Source organism: Kwoniella mangroviensis, assembly GCF_000507465.2.
Source record: "Kwoniella mangroviensis CBS 8507 chromosome 1 map unlocalized Ctg01, whole genome shotgun sequence".
In the NCBI taxonomy this organism is placed as follows: domain Eukaryota; kingdom Fungi; phylum Basidiomycota; class Tremellomycetes; order Tremellales; family Cryptococcaceae; genus Kwoniella; species Kwoniella mangrovensis.
The window spans coordinates 11,617,082-11,635,928 of record NW_027062533.1 but is presented as its reverse complement, the minus strand read 5'-3'; the positions used below and the strand labels follow the sequence as shown (position 1 = coordinate 11,635,928).

General features: G+C 44.7%; 7 protein-coding genes across 7 annotated transcripts; 2 read left to right on the top strand and 5 right to left on the bottom strand.

Annotated features, from left to right (window-relative positions):
* Positions 1-232: 232 nt before the first annotated feature.
* Positions 233-1,650, bottom strand: I203_104407 (uncharacterized protein; the record flags this gene model as incomplete). The annotated part of the gene is made up of 6 exons (XM_065517524.1): positions 233-316; positions 381-643; positions 743-966; positions 1,042-1,166; positions 1,233-1,423; positions 1,491-1,650. 6 exons carry the CDS (start codon positions 1,648-1,650, stop codon positions 233-235), a joined length of 1,047 nt encoding a protein of 348 aa, XP_065374342.1.
* A 797-nt stretch (positions 1,651-2,447) lies between these two features.
* On the top strand, positions 2,448-4,529 carry I203_104406 (uncharacterized protein; the record flags this gene model as incomplete). Its single annotated transcript, XM_019144002.1, has 7 exons — positions 2,448-2,572; positions 2,640-2,898; positions 2,969-3,330; positions 3,400-3,617; positions 3,677-3,989; positions 4,053-4,187; positions 4,262-4,529. 7 exons carry the CDS (start codon positions 2,448-2,450, stop codon positions 4,527-4,529), a joined length of 1,680 nt encoding a protein of 559 aa, XP_019007051.1.
* Positions 4,530-4,868: 339 nt separating this feature from the next.
* I203_104405 (uncharacterized protein) lies at positions 4,869-6,031 on the bottom strand (the record flags this gene model as incomplete). Its single annotated transcript, XM_019144003.1, has 6 exons — positions 4,869-4,913; positions 4,967-5,018; positions 5,081-5,179; positions 5,240-5,661; positions 5,737-5,795; positions 5,878-6,031. The coding sequence occupies 6 exons, from the start codon at positions 6,029-6,031 to the stop codon at positions 4,869-4,871; spliced, it is 831 nt and encodes a 276-aa protein (XP_019007052.1).
* Positions 6,032-6,515: 484 nt separating this feature from the next.
* On the top strand, positions 6,516-7,268 carry I203_104404 (uncharacterized protein; the record flags this gene model as incomplete). The annotated part of the gene is made up of 2 exons (XM_019144004.1): positions 6,516-6,708; positions 6,799-7,268. The coding sequence occupies 2 exons, from the start codon at positions 6,516-6,518 to the stop codon at positions 7,266-7,268; spliced, it is 663 nt and encodes a 220-aa protein (XP_019007053.1).
* Positions 7,269-7,312: 44 nt separating this feature from the next.
* On the bottom strand, positions 7,313-9,921 carry I203_104403 (uncharacterized protein; the record flags this gene model as incomplete). The annotated part of the gene is made up of 8 exons (XM_019144005.1): positions 7,313-7,451; positions 7,509-7,797; positions 7,861-8,131; positions 8,191-8,221; positions 8,278-8,396; positions 8,462-9,115; positions 9,180-9,587; positions 9,652-9,921. 8 exons carry the CDS (start codon positions 9,919-9,921, stop codon positions 7,313-7,315), a joined length of 2,181 nt encoding a protein of 726 aa, XP_019007054.1.
* Positions 9,922-10,327: 406 nt separating this feature from the next.
* I203_104402 (uncharacterized protein) lies at positions 10,328-12,379 on the bottom strand (the record flags this gene model as incomplete). Its single annotated transcript, XM_019144006.1, has 7 exons — positions 10,328-10,380; positions 10,448-10,684; positions 10,754-11,084; positions 11,156-11,600; positions 11,783-11,992; positions 12,065-12,150; positions 12,224-12,379. 7 exons carry the CDS (start codon positions 12,377-12,379, stop codon positions 10,328-10,330), a joined length of 1,518 nt encoding a protein of 505 aa, XP_019007055.1.
* Positions 12,380-13,014: 635 nt separating this feature from the next.
* On the bottom strand, positions 13,015-17,385 carry I203_104401 (uncharacterized protein; the record flags this gene model as incomplete). Its single annotated transcript, XM_019144007.1, has 13 exons — positions 13,015-13,306; positions 13,374-13,523; positions 13,594-13,873; positions 13,936-14,393; positions 14,494-14,856; positions 14,921-15,096; positions 15,180-15,367; positions 15,445-15,560; positions 15,625-15,676; positions 15,736-15,864; positions 15,939-16,152; positions 16,226-16,357; positions 16,537-17,385. The coding sequence occupies 13 exons, from the start codon at positions 17,383-17,385 to the stop codon at positions 13,015-13,017; spliced, it is 3,399 nt and encodes a 1,132-aa protein (XP_019007056.1).
* Positions 17,386-18,847: the final 1,462 nt, after the last annotated feature.

Sequence of the window (18,847 nt, the reverse complement as noted above, 5' to 3'; positions counted from 1 at the left end):
CATATATTGTTTTAACCGAAGGGGTGGTACCCAGATTGTTCCGAGCTTGTCTTGACGAAAATTGAAAGGGATTTTATCGGCCTGGCCTCATTCACAATCGCAACAACAGCAAAATGTAGATGGGATCCGTACATGCTCTTCTCATATACAATTAGGCTAATATTGTACAATCCATATGTATCCCTATTTGTTTATACCATTCATCGTGAGTCGCTTCGAGCAGATATTTGTCCTAACCTCGTTGAGTAAGGGCATTCGCATTTGGTTTTTCGGGCAAAGCCTCGTCGTTCGATACGAAGTGATTATAGATCATTCGCTAGAACAACAATCAGCACTGTTTCATCCGATCTTGTCTCTTCTATGGGTATAATAGAGCTTACCTTGAGATGATCGAAATACGTAAAAGGTTCTACGGCTTTTTCACCAGCAGGTACCATCCCTGGCAAAGTCTGGATGACCTGATCTCTCTTAGGTTCAAAAAAGAATGGCATCGAGACTCGGTAATTTGATCCTCTGTGGATGACCCGGTGGTAAGTCGATTTGTATTGATGTCCCGTCAGAGTATCGATGATATCTCCAATGTTCACCACGTATGCTCCGGGGATGGGATCGGCAGGAATCCAACTACCATCTTTTGATTCGACTAGAATCTTTTTTCGTTAGCCGAACACATACACACACACACACACACACATAGATACACAAAAACAACCAAATGGTGAAGGATGTCAAGGTGACTCACCCTGTAAAGCCCCTGGAGTATCATCCGCCAAGAGGAAAGTCAAACATCCGTAATCCGTGTGCGCACCACATGAAATACCTTTATCTAAATCGTATTCCTCTGGTAAAGGTGGATAACCAATGACTCTCAACACCCAATAATTATCATCTTGAAGTTGGTCAAACATCTCTCTGTGTCCTAAGGCATCACACATAGCTCTCATGAATGCATGACCAATCTTCTTCCTATGGATCAAGAACATTTGTCAGTGATTGCCCTGTATCGGAAGCCAATTTTCCTGAGAGAGACGGAGAACTCACATCTTCTCGGTGTAATCAAGTAGAGTATCTCTGAAACCTGGTAAATCGTCTTCTGAAGGCCAGAGTTGACTTCCTTCAAGCTGGGCTGTTGATGGGTTTTCAGGTTCAGGGTAGATATCGAGAGCCTATGGAAAGATTTCACCATTCAGTGTGAGCCCAACCATATGAAAGGGGCAGAAAGGAAAGCTCACCTCTTGTTGGTCCCTCTTAGCATATGTGACATTCTCACCAATCTTTTGATAACCCCTGACTCTATCCATACTCTTGAAGATGTGAATCGAGTCTTTCTTTTCTTGGGGTTGTTCGAAGAACTTGTGACCAAGCTTGAGGAGATCTTTCATATATTCCGGTGCAAGTCCATGACCAGTCACGTAGAAGAAACCTGCTCAATGCTGATTGTTAGCTACATTCTGATGATATGGACGGCATGAGCCCAAAAAATAGCTCACCAAACTCTCTGCATGCTTTGTCGAGCGTTTGACTAGCTACCTTTCGAGCTTCTTCACTGGAAGACGAATCAAGATAAGGTGAGATATCAACGATGGGAAGTCTTTCGGTACTGACCAACCCTTCGGCGGATCGATCTTTGAGCATCTCAATATCAGGCATCGTGAGTGTGAATAGATTATGTACAGAGACGAGAGAGTCTAGCTTCGGTCGAGCGTTCGATACACTACTAAGCTTGTTCAGGTATGTAAGTTTACCACACGTAGACTTCTGTACGATTTACACTGTGCAGTCATATATATCTTCTTGACCTGACATCACGAGGGCAAGCATGATATGGGCGCTTGTATATCTATCAGAGCAATAGGCATCAAGCGCTCGGGATCACAGTATGGAGAGAACACTTCGCTCTGCCCTCTGGTTCGCATCCGACAAATGATATGATGAGGTACCTGTTATCATTCTGCTCCGAAAGACAGAGTTCGGAGATCTCCCAAAACGGCAACTCACGATTGACATGCATGCTCCCCTTGTAAACGCCCAATTAGTGACCCTGGCGCTTGGAATGAAGACCGGATCTAAATTAGTCTACCAAATCAGAAGGCTAGAATACAGTAATGAGATAACGCAACTCCACTCTCCTGACACGCCAAGCCAAAGGTTGTTTTTTTTTACTGTAATTGTGAGGAGATTAACCGATCAGGTCAGACAGTAGCACCAGCGGACCTTATCGATTGGATCTACGACTCTACGAGTACGATTCATTTGAATTGTCGGTCGTCCCACCGGTCCTCAGGTGGGATGCTTAAGCGAAGTGAACATATCTCCAGTCGATCTTTTTGCCGGGTCTTATCATACCTCTTTGTAGACCGATACTATATATATATTCACATAACGGAGGAATGTTGAAGTAGCTCTTTCCCAATTCCAACACTTCCACTTTACATACGATTTCCATCATGTCCTACGAACCCAAGGAAAAGGACTTGCAAGATTATTCCAGCGAGCCTCAATCGGCTGTCGTTGATGAAGTCAACAGACAAGGCCCGGAGGTAGACCTCGCTTTGGCTGATGATCCTCATCGGTAAGTTAGATTGTCAAGCCAAAACTCGGTTTGAATATGACTAATTCTGTTATTAATACATATACAGTGGTCTCCGTATGCGACATGTCCAACTTATTGCGATCTCAGGATCTATCGGATCAGCTCTGTTCGTCTCTATCGGAAACCCCCTAACCAGCGCTGGGCCTATTGGTTTGCTTCTTGGTGTGGCCATTTGGTGTGCGGTGGTCTGGGCCGCCAGTAATTGTTTGATCGAAATGACTTGTCTTTTACCTGTCGATGGAGGTTTTATCCACTACGCTGGTCGATTCGTTGATAAGAGTTTTGGTATGGCTCTCGGTTGGAACGTAAGTCTTATCTATCTGTTCGCTGTACGAACAACGCGTGGAGATACTGACGATTTGTTTGATATGATAGTATGTTATCACCCAACTCGCTTTGATCTGTTTCGAACTTGTCTCCTTGAACGTTATCGTCGAATACTGGACTTTGACTTTACACCCTGCTATCATCATCTCAGTCGGATTAGTCGCATTCTTCATTATCCAGATTTGGTCCGTTCGATGGTTCGGTGAAATCGAATTCTACATCTCAATCACCAAGGTATTCCTCATGATCGGTCTTACCTTGTATACATTCATCACGATGGTGGGAGGTAACCCACTTGGTGACAAGTACGGTTTCAGATATTGGAAGACCCCTGGTCCTTTCGCTGGTGAAGTCAACTTCAGAAAGGTTTTGACTGGTATTTTCGATTCATTGTCTTGGGCCACCTTTGCGTAAGTACAAACTTCTTCCTGGACGTTGACATGGGAGCATTTCGCTTATACTATGATTCCTCTTCGTAGCGTCGTCGGTCCCGACTATATCTCATTGATTGGTGGGGAAGTTAAGAACCCCCGAAGAATCTTACCTAAGGCTTTCAACTCTACCATCTACCGTATCTTATGTTTCTACCTCACTGGTGCCCTTTGCGTCGGTATCGTCTCTTCTTCAACCGACGAGAACTTGCTCGGTGCCATCTCTGCTGGAGCTCCAGGTGCCGCTAAGAGTCCTTATGTCATCTGTAAGTACAATCGTCCCAGGTTTTCTCATGACTTTAGCTAATCTACTGGTGAACTTTAGCAATGAATCGACTGGGCATTCCCGTCCTTCCTTCTCTCGTCAACGCCCTCATCCTCATCAGTATCTTCTCCACAGGAAATTCTTTCGTATTTGTCGCTTCTCGATCCTTGTTCAGTTTAGCCCACAAAAACCAAGCTCCCGCCATCCTCAAGAGAGTCAACAGACATGGTGTACCTTGGGTAGCTGTCTGCGTTACTCTCGCTTTCGGTTGTTTGTCATACCTTTCCGTTTCATCTGGTACAGTCAAGGTATTGAATTGGTGGATTAACCTGGTCGGTGCCGCTCAACTTGTCTCCTGGACTTGTATCGGATTGTGAGTTTCTTCTATCGTCTGTTCTATAGAAATCATCAAGCTGATATTCTATATCTCCACTAGCACCTACCTCCGATTCAGATCAGGATTGAAAGCTCAAAACCTTCTCAATACTAACTACCTCCCTGTGAAAGGATACCTCCAACCTTTCTCAGGATGGTACGTCGTCGTCTGGTCACCTATCGTATTCTTCTTCAGGTAGGTTCCGTCTTCTTTGCTTCTTAACCGTAAACACTGCAGTCAATTGACATGTCATGTTTTCGTTATTCCAGTGGTTACTATCTGTTCTACCCCGGGGCATTCGCTGGACCAGACTTCGTGTTCGCCTACGGAAGTATTTTCATTTTCCTCGCCATCTACATCGGATCCAAGATCTACCAGACTGTATATCAAAAAGAGAAGCACTTTGTCGTTCCCGCCAACGAAATCGACTTTGTATCTGATATCGACCATATAGACGCTTTGACCCAGGCTTCAGAAGCTAAGAGAGCTAGTAAACCTCAAACTAAAGCTCAAAAGTTCTCGGATTTCTTCTTCTAAATAGAGTTTTCTATGTTGTCGCGGATGGTATATATCGTTGTTACGTCGTATATAAAATTTTGCCATGGTTTGTTATGCACGATCTTGATGCTGTGAGAAAAACAAGCGTGATTGCTATTTGGGCGGGCTGCACTGCTCCACTTGGTCGCCATTCCCTTTCGAAACATTGCTCTTAGACATGCAGAGTGGTCAACCCTCGAAAATCTCAACTCATATCACATGATCTCTCGAAGGGCAAGAAAGAAGCACATGCGCGGCACAAGACCTGGCTAGGGCATGCTTCCTCAATACAACAATACGGAATACTTCGATCTTCATATTTACAAGAGCATAAGCAACCTACTTCCTATGCGCACCTCCGCATTCCTCCTCTACCAAGTCGAACTATATTAATCGGTTGTAAGCGGACAGGTATAATTTCTATAGGCCCAACTTACAAATGGTAATGCCTCAAATCTTCCAGCTTCCTCAGTACCAATCTCTCGTTGCCTGCACGTGCTCTATGAGCCATAACACCATAATTCGATATTGCAAGCGAGCAAGCGACTTACGTGAATTCCGCTACTTCGCTGGAAATGCTTATGGGTTTAGATCCGGTCATAGCAGCAGCCGCTTCAGCAGTCAAGATTGTCCTGCATTCATTCTCCAATCTATCTCATCATAATTGATTAGCTTGTGTCGTGGATGACGATTACTGCGACTGTACTTACAACATGAACCAAGCAACAGCACTTTCGATACATCCTCCAACAGTCAATAAACCATGATTTTGCATGATCAAAGCTTTTTTACCACCGATCTTATCAATTATCATCTGCGACTCGTTCTTCGATAACACAACACCATTGTGATTATCGTATAGCTCAACATCGTTATAGAATACAGCAGAATCTTGCGAGTAGAAAGGCAAGTTTCTACCCAACGTCGAAAAGGCTTTACCGTATGGTGAGTGGGTATGAACGACCGAATCTATTTCTGGTCGAGCGGCATGGATCGCAGAGTGGATAATGAATGCCGCTGCGTTGTATCGCTGTTGATGAGGTTTACCACCTGCTACGATCTTACCGTGGTGATCTACGAGAAGGAGGTCGGAAGAGGTCATTCGTGAGAAATGAAGGCCGTATGGGTTAACCTAAGGATGAGCCAGCCATCACCGGTAAATCACATCTCACGTAGGGAGCGATGTCAGGCGAATATGATGACTTACCCAAAAGCATTCCCTGTCAACAGGATCTCTCGAAGTCAGATGGCCAGAGGCTCCTTCACCTATTGGTGACACACGATTGCCATAAACGTTTGTACTGAAAGACAGAAAGGCTAGGAGATCAAGTAAGACCTAAGTACCTACACATTCCTTCTCTAGCAATGACTCTATAAGCCAAGGCCAATCTCTCCTTCACATATTCTCGTTCAGCATACTTATCGACAAATGTAGGTGGGGGAGGCCCAAAATCAAATGATAGATCGGCCATGGGGGCAGATGCAGATGAGGTCGATACCATAATTTTTGCAGTTGACTTTTCTCTTTCTTTAGGGTTTTCCAAGCAGATAATGGCTTGTGCTGCTACACTATCAGGAATAAAACCTCGAATCAAATATACAGGAAGCAAAATAATGATTAGCTGGTTGTTGGTTGTCCCATTGGAGTGTAACTGTCGCTGTCCTCCGATGTTGTAGTTATCCGTATGCGCACAGACCTCTAAACGCGCTACATATAGGTGGAGGGCGCTAAGGATATCTGCAGGTGAATGAATGGCTCGCAGATAACCGGAAGTTGCACTTTTGGTGCTGCTAAGCTCATGGTGGAATGCTAAATCTATCGCCAGATACATAAGGATCTTCTCCAGTACGTACCATCTGTCATAAGGCCTAAGAGCTATCAAGGAGCCAAACGTCCCCGGATTATCGGATCAAGCTCTGGTTCGAAGTTCAAAATCTGCGATAGATCAGCTCCAGCTTCGACCGCATCTAAACTAAGCAAACACCATGGCCGCACGCGCATCAACCAGAGTATCCATCGCTTGGTCGGGAGCAGAACCTATAGAAGATACAGATACGCTCGTCCTTACTATCGATGGGTATTCATTGGATCTGAGAGTGTTCAATTCGGGTCCTGATGAGGGGAAGATCGACTGGTCCACTATCGCGCACGTAGGTGAGGTAGAAGGATCCACCAAGGGTATGTAGTTATCATAGTAGTCATGTCCTTGGCTATCAGAATACAACAAGGGGGAATGCTGATTTGCGGTATGATATATCTACGTTGCAGAAAATCCAATTCTCAAGTGGGATCACATCATCGATTCTCGTCCACCTACCGATATGCCCGATCAGGGTAAATTCGAGACTCTCCCCAATGGAGATGTGATAGAAATTGGTATAATGCACAATCCCAAAACCAACCTGTATGAGGACTACGTGGAAACATGGCGTAGGATGAAATTGCCCGCTGCAGCACCTTATATCGTTTTAGCGTCGGAAGATGGAGGAATACAAGCGTATTTAGGGAGAGTAGGTGAACACGCTTTGGGATTGGCAAAGTCGGAAGATGGAGAATATTACGCTCGGAGAGATAAAATGGAAAATGGCAAGTGGAAGAGGGTATATCAATTCGGAGAGAACATCGATAGTCTGCTGCCTGATTTACCGACTTCCATTCCGGAAGAATGGTCAAAGAATGATAATGTTACTTTGGCAGGGGAAAGTAAATGGGTTGTTAAAACTATAGGTAAATTGTAGAGTGACGATTCACTCTCATTACACGTCGATGTAAAATGTACATATCATACAACATAAATTTCCCAGTCGTTTTCTTCCAGTACATCAAGCCAATCTACAAATACCTTCCCATCTGCGTTCTTTTTCCATAGTTCATGTACGATCTTACGGGATCTTTCTACATTTCGGAAACCAAATTCCGCACTGTCATTTTGAAGTCAGGTTCGATGTCATTGGTAGCCACTACCAATTTCAACTCACTAGATATCGTCATATATCCTATCACTCCTATCTCTATCATCCATCTCCTCAGCTTCTTGTCCACCGGGTATCGCACATAGCGCAGCTTGGAATATCACCCAATGTGCAGAGCATAATCCAGGTAGGCGTTCATCCAACATCGCTTCCAGCAATGAAAGACATTGTCGCACCAGTAAGCGAATATGCAGCGAGCTGGGTGGTTCACAAAGTACGAAACATCTCAGCTGCAACAGACAAGCTGTACGGAACGCTTCGTGCAAATATCGATGAGCTTGTATATGTGGTTTGGCTGTTCACCAAAATCAATTAGCGGTTTTTTCGGATGGACAATCTGGGAACATTCCGAACATACCTATCACCAAACCATCAAGCCTGATCTTCTCCTCATTTAACTCCGCTTCAATCTGCAAAGCCGGTTTTACAACGTCCAGGAGGTGTTCATCGCTCCACCCTTTATGCCTTCTTGATCGTCTCAAACGTATGAGTTCTGCCAGTCGATGCATTCTTGAGAACAGAGGTAAACTGACTCCAGTGAGTGTATGAAGGGTATCTAGACCTGCACGACTGTATTTCTGCGCGATGGATTTGGGTATCATCGGTGCTTGAGTGAAGATGAATGATCCCTAGAGGACGGTCAGAATCGCTCAGTCCAGCGTGTCGCGATGAGGGTCGTCATACTCACAAGTACGTCATGATAGAGTAAATTCTCGAAGCTTTCACCATTATCAATCAGTATACGACTGGTAATCATGACTTGAAATTGACTTACAAGGAAGTATGCATCGAATCAGGCTGCGAGTCAAGGTCTTCACTTGTGAAGACATATGGCACGAGCCGAGTGAGATGCTGGACTAGAGTGTTGAATCCCCATACATCCCCTCGGCATATCTGGAAGATGTATCGGCATATGGTTCGGCCGACATGGCAAGCGAAAATGCAGCAATCCAACTCACCTTGAACTGCATTATCATCAATGCAGCAGCTAGAAGTGTCATTTTCTCCGTATCTTTATCGTGATGTTCTGCTCCATCACCTGAGGAATTCTGGGCTTTTTCTTTCCCCCTCTTATCAAACAGCTGGTTCATGCGATTATCCAAATGGGTCGTAGCTTGTAGACTGAATTTCTCGCTGACTGCTTCATATTTCGCCAATCCTCGATTGACCATATGCCTTGCTGCCCAGGCTAAGATACTAAGATGTAGACTCTGCCCTGCAGGGCCTCTACCAGCAGTCATATTTGCCAATTTCGTGAATGATTCGAATGCGCTTGGAGCTGATTCTCCTGTACATGAGACCAGCCTGGAGAGAGATTCGTGGAAATAATTCAACAGGTCAGTCTGGGAGTTGATAGGTGGTGTGCCGCTCCCTCTGTATGATGGTGAATGGGATTGTCGACGGGATGCAGTACGTGATTGTGCGGGACGAGGAGCTGATGGTCCAGCTTCACCATTATTCCCGTTGGACGATATTAGTGTGGGATCAATCACTGGATCAGGATGCGATGGAGGAGTTTGTTGGAGCAAGACGCTATTGAGTGAATCGAATGCGTTGAAAGTTTGAGTGGTAGGTACAGCGAGACAGTCTGCTGCCCATAATTGTAATGTTGCCTGTCACGGATCGTGATGTTAGATTCTTCTCGATACTAACACCTTATATGTGTCAGTGGCTCACCTCATCTAGATTACCACCTCCAGATAGCCAGTCTAGCAGACTTGTGTCTCCAGATTCCAAATGATCATTATTGGGTAGATGATGATTACCGATCGCATTACTCAAAATGTTCGTACCATTAACAGAATTAACGTTTCCCGATGTAGTTGCGTTCTGATTCCCATCGATAGTTCCAAATATGCCAACGAAATCGTCCATGGTGTTTGTCGCTGGGATAGATGATAAAGAGTCGTTGGAAGGCACCATGAAAGGCAAGCGTGGATCGGGAGGTTGGGCAAAGGGATGCGTTGTTGCAGCTGCCATAGTCGGGGGAGGATTTGCGATAGATGGGGAAGGAGAAAGTACAGATGATTGCTGAGATCGTCGCCTTGCAGGACGAGCTGGCTCTTCCGGAGGCCAATTGCAATCCTACTTGTTGTAAGCATCTAATGATTTACAATATAAGTCATTCTAATGGGATGAGTGAACATACAAGCTGTAGTCGCGTACAAGCACCGCATGTGGGCTTCATCATGTCACACAGCTTCCTCCTCTTACGACATGTCAGGCAGCCTAGCTTGCTCCTAGTCACCTTCCTTCTTTTCCTACCTGGACTCAGCGGGGTGTCATTGGATGGCTTTGAGCTGCCTGCCGGACTGGCCGGAGGATTGCCGGTAGTTTGAGACGAAGAAGCTCGAGGAGAGTGTCGGATCATCATCGAGCTAGAATCGGGTGTGGGCGGTACCCCAGACGAGGGAGACATGGTGACACTGCTCAGTCTCGAATGGACAAGATGTTGTTGCTTGCCGGAAGGTCTATTAGGGCAGAAGAAGACGAAACATGGTCTGTGAAATGGAACATGAGCATGAGCAGACACGAAGCATTTAAGCGTAAGCGCCCCTGCCTGACAATACTATTGGGATTCTTGATTACGAATTATGGATTCAATTTGGTCCCGCTTCATACCACTTCTACTACGGACTACAAAAGTCGTTACAGTCCGTAATGATCATGATCACGATCTTTCGCTATCCGCAATCCATACATGGTGGCCATTCATCGTCTTCTTGTGACTTATGTACATATGGACATCCTATCAATCGACTTGACAGCGTACTCCCTATATATTCAAGATTCTGCCTTTGCTCTGACATGATACAGATGTAAAGCTAGTATAAATATACAAACTCGTTGTTCTTGAAATCCGTCATATCCTTCAAAGCTATTCGATCCGATATTGAATCAGCTATAATCCACCATGAATCAACCCTTTAGACGGAATCACTTACCATTTTCACCGGCCCCACCTTCGTGACCGTATGCCTCGTACTTGGTGAGCATACTGGTATCCTTGATTTTGGCTGGTTTACCAACAGCTACTCTCTGTCTTTCACGTGGTTTGTTCAAAATAAAGATCAATCCCATACAGAGTCCGATCAGACCGAGCATCGCGGCGAAAACACCTAGAGTAGCTCGAAGTCCTGGAAGATATCTTGGCTTATCTTTCGAATTGAACAGAAGAGGACCTGAGATACAATCGCAATTGTATTCGCGATACGCCCTGATAATTCAGCAGGATGGGCTCAAAGGCTCACCGATGATACTACCGGTAGCGTTGAAGGCATTGTAGGCAGCGAGGATGGCACTCTTCTTAGTTTGACCGGCTGTATTGGCTACCATCCAACTGACAATGATTGGATTCCCACCAAACAGGAAAGCCATTAGGTAATAGCCTGCCAAAGACACTTTCTGATTGACTACAGGTTGTCGATTGGCATGATATAACATTGCTAAACCGACTAGGACAGGTGCCATGAATGCCGCAAGGACTGGACCTTTGAGTTTGAACTTTTGAGTAGCGTACGAAGCGGCCATGATTGTCAAAAACTGCAGGGCACCGAAAGGCATATTGAGAAGTGCGGTAATCTAGGTGAGATATCGGAACAAACAAGTTAGTTTGGCGCACTTGACCCAGAATGAATGCGATAAATACTCACAAACTTATCGTAACCCATATTCTTAATCAACGTTGGTCCGAAACTTGTAGTCACCGTCGCACCGAAATTCAAACAAAGAGCCAAACCACCGAAAAGATAAGTCTTGGGATCATATGCCAATTCCCAGACATGAGCCCATTTGAATTCGTTCGTACCTGTACCAGTCTGGTTGGCTCTCAATCTTTCGATCGCTTTGGCTTTATCTTCAGGAGATAAGAATCTCGCATGGGCAATATCGGAATCAATCCTCCAGTAGACTACGGGTGCAGTTAAGACTGTGATACTTCCAACCACGATGAAGATCAATTGCCATGAAGCGATCTTATCAGAGTTGATTTTTAGCCCAATCCGAATGACATCAAGGCCGCTATACATTGCGCGATACCGTTCGTAGAGTACCATGCTGCCACCCTGATAGGTTGTTCGGATCTTCGATACCATTGAGCTGTCATTATCGAGAACAAAGGTAGACAACCTGCTTCGAAGAGACCGAGAAGGAAACGAGTGGCAGCGAGACCACCGAAATTGGACCACAACAGAACAATCAGCACTGGCGAGGAAGTACAATGTACATGGATGGACGTTGATGGATTGTGATCTGGATAGAAGGGAGATGCTCTGGCTCACCTCGAAGAAGCAGCCATACATGCTTGCGCGGTACCCCATCCAAAAATAAAACATGGCATCAAAACTCTGGCCGGAACTCTGACAATGAGATAGGTGGAGAAAGGTTGCCACGCGAGTTGAGCAATGTTATTCATCGTTACCGCAACTGAATATTGGTTATCAACCAGATGATTGTCCTCTGAGAGACCGAAAACGTTGCCGTATCCCATGCTATTGCGTTATAACAGTATTTCGTCAGCGAAAGCTTGGTCGCAGATGAAATCTCGTACGAAGGTGACCTACACAAGCTTATCAAGAATCTGTAATAGATAAACCCAAATTAAGATGGTCAGAATCTGTTTATCAGTCTTCCTTCGGATTCTGTCGATCTGCGAGGAATAAGGTCATATTATGGCGGTGTCAGCTAGATCGTATCATAGATAGAAGCTTGTGATCACTTACATCCTCTTGCGTGACAACAACTCTCTCGTCCCCGATGATGTCCAAAACTGCATCTCCATGCTGTTTAGTCTTTTGAGCCTCGACCTCCTTGAGGTCTTGATCGATTTCTTCGACATGATCGAACGAAGCTTTCCTGTCTAAGTCTTTCTCAGCCATATTCAATCTGTCGCAATTCGATGATATGAAACAATAAGGGACTAATGATCTACCTCCATGGGGCCTTCAAGAGATCACCCATGGGGTACATATATGCATTTGTTCTCAAAGGGAGCATCCACATCCATCCATCGGCAAAGTTGAATATTTATAGGCCAAAGATCGAAAAGCTGACTGCAATTGCCTTGCTCTTATCGGTCTCGGTATGTGAACTCATCAGGTATCTTTCTTGTACCAATCGTTGTCCATACCGTGCCCAATTGCCCGTCCAGAAGGTCTTATGTGCTATCAGATAATGCATTATTCTATTACCGATCATTAAGCATGAAGCATGAACAATCCAAACTACTAGATACAGGAAATCGTGATTCAACAGAAACCTCCCAACAAACCAAAAACCAAAAAGCAATGAAGGGTGTACCCAAAAACGTTATGTTATTTCTATCTACTAAATCAAAGCTGACTAATCGTGATCGTGAATGAGAAAAGCGAAAGTTCAAATAAGTAAACAAGGTAAACGATCACAGAGATCCTGTTCTCCAAAAAAAAAATATATAGATCTGTATCGGGATATACTGTATCCGCTGTAGCCAAATTGATACCCGTTGTCTTATCTTCCCATATCAGACCATTACTCAAGGTCCACCTGGTGATCCATACCTTTCATCGTGACCCATTCCAATACCAAGGTCACGTTCCTTTTCTTTCGGTTTAGTCTCTCCCGCGACCCTCTTTCTGGCCTCTTTGATCATTTCCACAATGGCTTTCTGGTGGATCGGTTTAGGTATGATACTGTCCGCTCCGGCAGATATATATTCTTCTTGATCTTCCCTTAGAGCATTACCTGTACACCCAACGATAAATACTGGACATCCTATATCTCGAACTTCACGAGCTACTTCTACTCCGGACATCAATGGCATTTGACTGTGGATCGATCACGAGCAAATCAGCAAAAATTGCGATTCACATGAACGCAAAAGTCAAAACTCACTTGTCCAAGAATATAGCATCAAACCTAGGAGCATTAGGTTTCTGTTCAAAGGAATCTTTGATCATGTCAAATGCGATTTTACCATTTTCAGCTGTTGATACTTGATGTCCTAATCTCGTTAACATCCTCGACATGAGCATTCTCGTTAACCTATACATGATTTCATTCACATCAGTCATACAATACCTTTCGGGCCAGAGAGCACAAAACAAAGACTCACTTATCATCATCGACTACCAAGACACAAAGTGGTAATTCCGGACTAGATTCAGGTGGAGGTTGTATAGATACTTGTGGAGGAGCATTGATGATTGGTGGAGCTTGCAATTCCAGTCTAGTCCCATCTGACCATTCGGATGATCTCCTTTCTCCGGAAGAAGCAGATTGAGCAGAGGTGAAAGGGTTGGTGAATGTCGTATCACTTTCAGGTATTCCCTCATCCTCCGGTGTGGGTGGATCAACAGGTGGATAGGTGTGCATGATAATTTCTTCAGTAGGTACTATCACATCCAACCTCACATCAGCCATTCACCCAAATTTAAAGTACGTACATCACACTCACATTCACTCTTGTCCGGAGTTTGGTTCTTCCCGTGAGCTTCAGGTAACAACGGTAACGTAGAATCCGTTGTGCCTATCGCAGGTCTCTCGGTACCTGAACTGGCATCTTTGGTCATCTCCGTCGATCCCACTGGATGACCTAATGGACTAGGCGTAGGTCTGTGATAACTCTGTTGTCGACTTGCAGTTGGTACATAAGCAGGAGGTCCAAATCCTCCATGTGGTCCACTTCCTCCCATAGGCGGTGAGAGCGTATTGGTCTTGCCTTTCGGCGGAGGTGGTAAAGAATAAGGCAATTCAAACCAGAACATCGAACCTTTCCCGAACTCCGATTCGACACCCAATCGTCCATTGGAAAGTTTGACGATCTGTCTGACCAACGCTAGACCCAATCCTGATCCTTTACCCCCTTGTCGTCGGCCGATCTCAGTTTGCACATATGGCGAGAAGAGTCGGTTGCTAGAGTGATCATAGCATGCGTCAGTTTTGCCTTCGTCAGATTTTTATAACGCAATAAAGCTAATGCTATGTAAGAGATGCGAGAGAGACCTGTACTTACTCAATCACATCTTGTTTCCTTAAGCCTACACCCGTATCATGAATCTCAACTCGAACCACGACTTTTTGAACTTTCTTCTTCTCTTCTTCCTTTTCCTTCTCAAAATCTCTACTTTGCCTCCTGATTTCTAAAGGTACAGAACCTTTCTCAATGTCTATCATTCCACCCGAAGAAGCCAATATCAACCTCTCGTTCCTCTCATGATGTTCGATCTCCTGTTGTTTTTGCAGATTCATGGCCGCTTGTCTGAGCGGATCGTCAATCTCAGTAGCAGGGGTAGGTTCCATTCGTGGGTACAAAAGTTTAGTCACGATCCGGACAGAACCTTTATCTGTAAATTTGATACTGTTCGATACGAGATTACTAGAACGCCAAGAAAAAGTCAGACATCAGTATGATGTCACGTCGACCACACGCAGAAACTCACCTAGCAACCTGTCTCAAACGCATCTCATCACCCACAAAGACACCACCGATTTTATCTATATCTTTGTCCAGTTCCACCTCCAGCTCTATACCTGCCATTTGAGCTTGCATACGATGAGAAAGCGCAACGAGTTGAATGGATTTATGGAACTCGAATGGCTTTCTAGCTTGAGCGAACTAACAGTAAGAAAGAGCATCAGTACCAATTCACTCCGTCCTATGTCCAGTGATGAACGTTGTGAAATTTAGCCTCAACTCACCTTTCCAGATTCCATCCGATTAAAGGATAGGACATCATTCAATACTTTTTCCATCATGGTCAGACTGCCCATCAGACCATGAACCATCTCAGATTGATCTTCTGCCAACCCCTTGAACACATGTTCACCTTCGAGATTCTGCACAGCTAGAAGTGCAGTATTCAGTGGTACTCGAACTTCGTGGAAGACTAAATTAGTGATTCAAATATGATCAGCAATCCAGATCTTTTGCACTTGTTGATAAGAATCTTAGCACGATGCGCACTATACGATACAAATCTTTTCTTTGAATCTGCCGCTCTACGTTCCATGACTTGAGCAGATTGCGTAGCCCTATACTGAATCTTCAATTGTTGACGCAGAGCGAACATCTGTCGTTCTCTACAGTATGCAACGACAGATTAGTGAGGGCCACAAGCCGATGAAGATGCGGAATCATACTTACCCTCTCTCTTTCAAGAAGCTCGCACAGATTAGGAAAGCGTGAAACAGTGCGACTAACGATAGGGATTAGCACATGATGTTTAAGATCGGGTTCGCAATTATGTCGACTCACAGAATACAATATTTCTGAAGAATAATTTAGGACTGTTGTTCTGTTCCATGACCAGAACACCAACCAGGATCAACCAAATCGAAGCTCCGCAGATAGCTGTTATCCTGTTTTCCCGTAGAGTCAAAAGACCTAAGATCAAACAAAAGAAAAAGATATCAGTCAGACAGTACCCCATACGTGGTCGTGTCTAGCTTGATACTCACCAAGTGTAGGTTGTCCAAAGGCAAATCCCAATAAATTCAAGAAATTCCTTGTACCACAAGTATTATGATCCGAGAAGAAACCACACAATCTCATCTCTATGATTAAGATATAGGCGAACACCCAACAAGCTCCGAATATCCATGGTTGCCATATTGTAGGATGTCTCCTTGGGAAATCGAATATTACCAATACCGGTATAGGTAATGTCAATAACTACAACCGATGGTGCACACGATCACAAGATCAGGTCAGCAGTCATTCCAAAAGAAGGTATATTGTCGCTTACCCCTGCTACGGCTATATATGCAACATATTTGTACGTCGACATAGGTGTGGGTAGTAATCCAACGGTAAGAATCCAATTGATAAGAAAGAAAACCGATGATGCCATTGCACCTTGCTTTTGGGTGAACCAGGTCTACAAAAGAATAGATGATCAGCATCTCTTGTTGACACGATAGATTGAGCCTTGTCTCCTTCCCCACCCGAATCTCTGATGATCTTGCTCAACAGACACATTCCTCTGCCATTGTCTCAAATGACTCCCTCATCTCATCAACGTATAAATCTGTTCTTAAGAATATCGACGTTACTCACCTCTTTCTGGAAAGATCTCTCTTTACTGGGTTCTGGGAATTCTGAATCCAAGAAATGTTTTACATTAGGCCAAAACCTTTCCGTCATCCATACCACCGCCGTATTCGTTTTCACCCAATTCTCCGCTCTACTTCCTCTCCTGGTAGTCGAAGCAATATCACTCCTATCGTATCCCATCTGTCCTCCATTGGGTGTTGTATCTCCGCCGTCCTCTCCATCTCCTTCATTCTTGGAATCTAATCCTCCATTATTCGTGTTAGTTCCTGGAGTCTTATTTGAAAAGCCAGAATCGGATTTCGCCATAGCAGGGGTGAAATGTTCGAAATTTGCATCTACCACTATATGGGATACAGGTTCGTTAGGTTTCGAAGAAGATAAATCGTCATCATCGCCATATCTTGATGTTGATGCAGCTTGACTACTTCTTGCTCTGAGCCTTAGTCCTCCCCCTCCCCGGGAAGCAGAACTATTACCCATTCGACGTTTATGTTTACCTTCCATACCTGCTTTGGGATTTAACAATTCCAAAGGTAGATGACTGCTTCCGCCTCCATGAACAGACTCATTGTAATAATAATTATCCGTCGTATTTCTGAAGCTAGATCCACCTATTGCCGATTCAGATGTGGTAGAAGGATGCGATGGAGGTGTCAGATGCGTTTTGACACTTTGCCAAAATTGAGAGAACCCAGATGGCTTAAATCGAGTTTTGGGAGTTTTGGGCATGTTGTGGTTGTTGGGTTGGCGGGAAGTGCTGTTGTGTAAAGCCGATTGACGTGAGGGGCCAGCGGGATAGGGATCAGACATGGTGTCTGCTCGACGAAGCTCCGTTGCTGAGTCGACTGGCATGTTGAGAGTTGACTATTCTGAAGAAACGAGTCGAAGAGGGGTTGTGGTAGATGATGTATCGCAGATATGGTCGGATGATGAGCTCTTGCGTCGGAACTCAGCTGGAGTTGTACTAGGAACGTCTTGAGAGGGTATGCAATCTTTGGTAGATGTATAATCGCATGACCAATCCAGCCCGTTTCTAAATGGAGAATCCAATCGTGCTGTTTGCTATGACAATTCCATTGACATAGACCTAAAAGTCGGAGCGGATCGTGGAGATGTACTGGGAATGCTCGTGAACTGCGAGACAGTCGTAGTGGTGCCTCTCGTTGATGATGTCGATTGACGTTGACGTCAAGCTTGAATATCGTTTGTGGGTATATGAGGGATGTATAAAAGACGCTAAAAAGATAGTCTAAGAGATGGGAGATGAAAGAAGTATAACTACTGGTGCTGTGGTGGGAGTGTTTGTACGTTATGTGGTACCTCTGTTTTTCTTTGGTATATATGTTTGGTGAGGTGTGATGTGCGTTTCTTACGAGATTCCTTTTTTTTTTCCTCCCCTCGTGGGGGGCTCAAAGATTGACGTGAGTGGGATCTCTGGTCTAAGGGTTGATGATTCGTTTTTTTCTTTTATTATAGGATCGTATGGATTTATATAGATCAATTAGGATGGGAAGTACGATACAAATGAGTGAGAGAACTTGTTGCAATTCTGCAATTCAGTAGATGTGAACGGAATTCCGAGTTGAGGGTGAAAATTATACAAGGTAACTTTCATCATATGATAGCACTGAGCAAAGTCGAGGCTCGTTCTCTGTACGCTTAGCCTAGGTACTTTGATACATCCATACAGTGAGGTTATTGCCCTCTCTTATGTATCTCCCCCGTCCCAAACTGACGCGGTGGCCGTTCCCCTTTGCCTCTTTTCTCGTTGTTTACCCTATTTCCCGTTCTGCTGCTCTCTGTGAGTAAGGGGAAAAACCTTTTGACTTTGCAAGGCACATCTCGGCTTCCCCCTGAACAACTCTCTGGAATCGATAGCCTACCCACGTTGTTACAGTACCTGAAATGGTAACGCAAAGCAAAGCAGCTAAAGAGACGGAGGTGGCATATATCCTATTATCCTCCTCCATCATCAAACTACATATGAAACGCTCATGGATATAGCCGATGGTCGTCAGTAGCAGGCTGATGCGTGTAGAGGATTCGCATTCACCGCAGTACCTTGAGCTGAGAAAGCCTCTCAACCACATAACGGGCACCTCAGTGAGTACCATACACTTGATTGACCGTCACCTGCGCCTGCAGGGTTTGGATGAAGAATGGCCTTTTGCCTCCGATCTTTTGAGATTGTTATGGTCGAGGGATGAGGGACATGGGCATGACCATTTTGGAGGCGTTGTTTCGCTGCATGCAATCTAACACAGGTCAACTTACACCCTCGAAACATACAGTACAGTGCTGTCAGATGCATCGG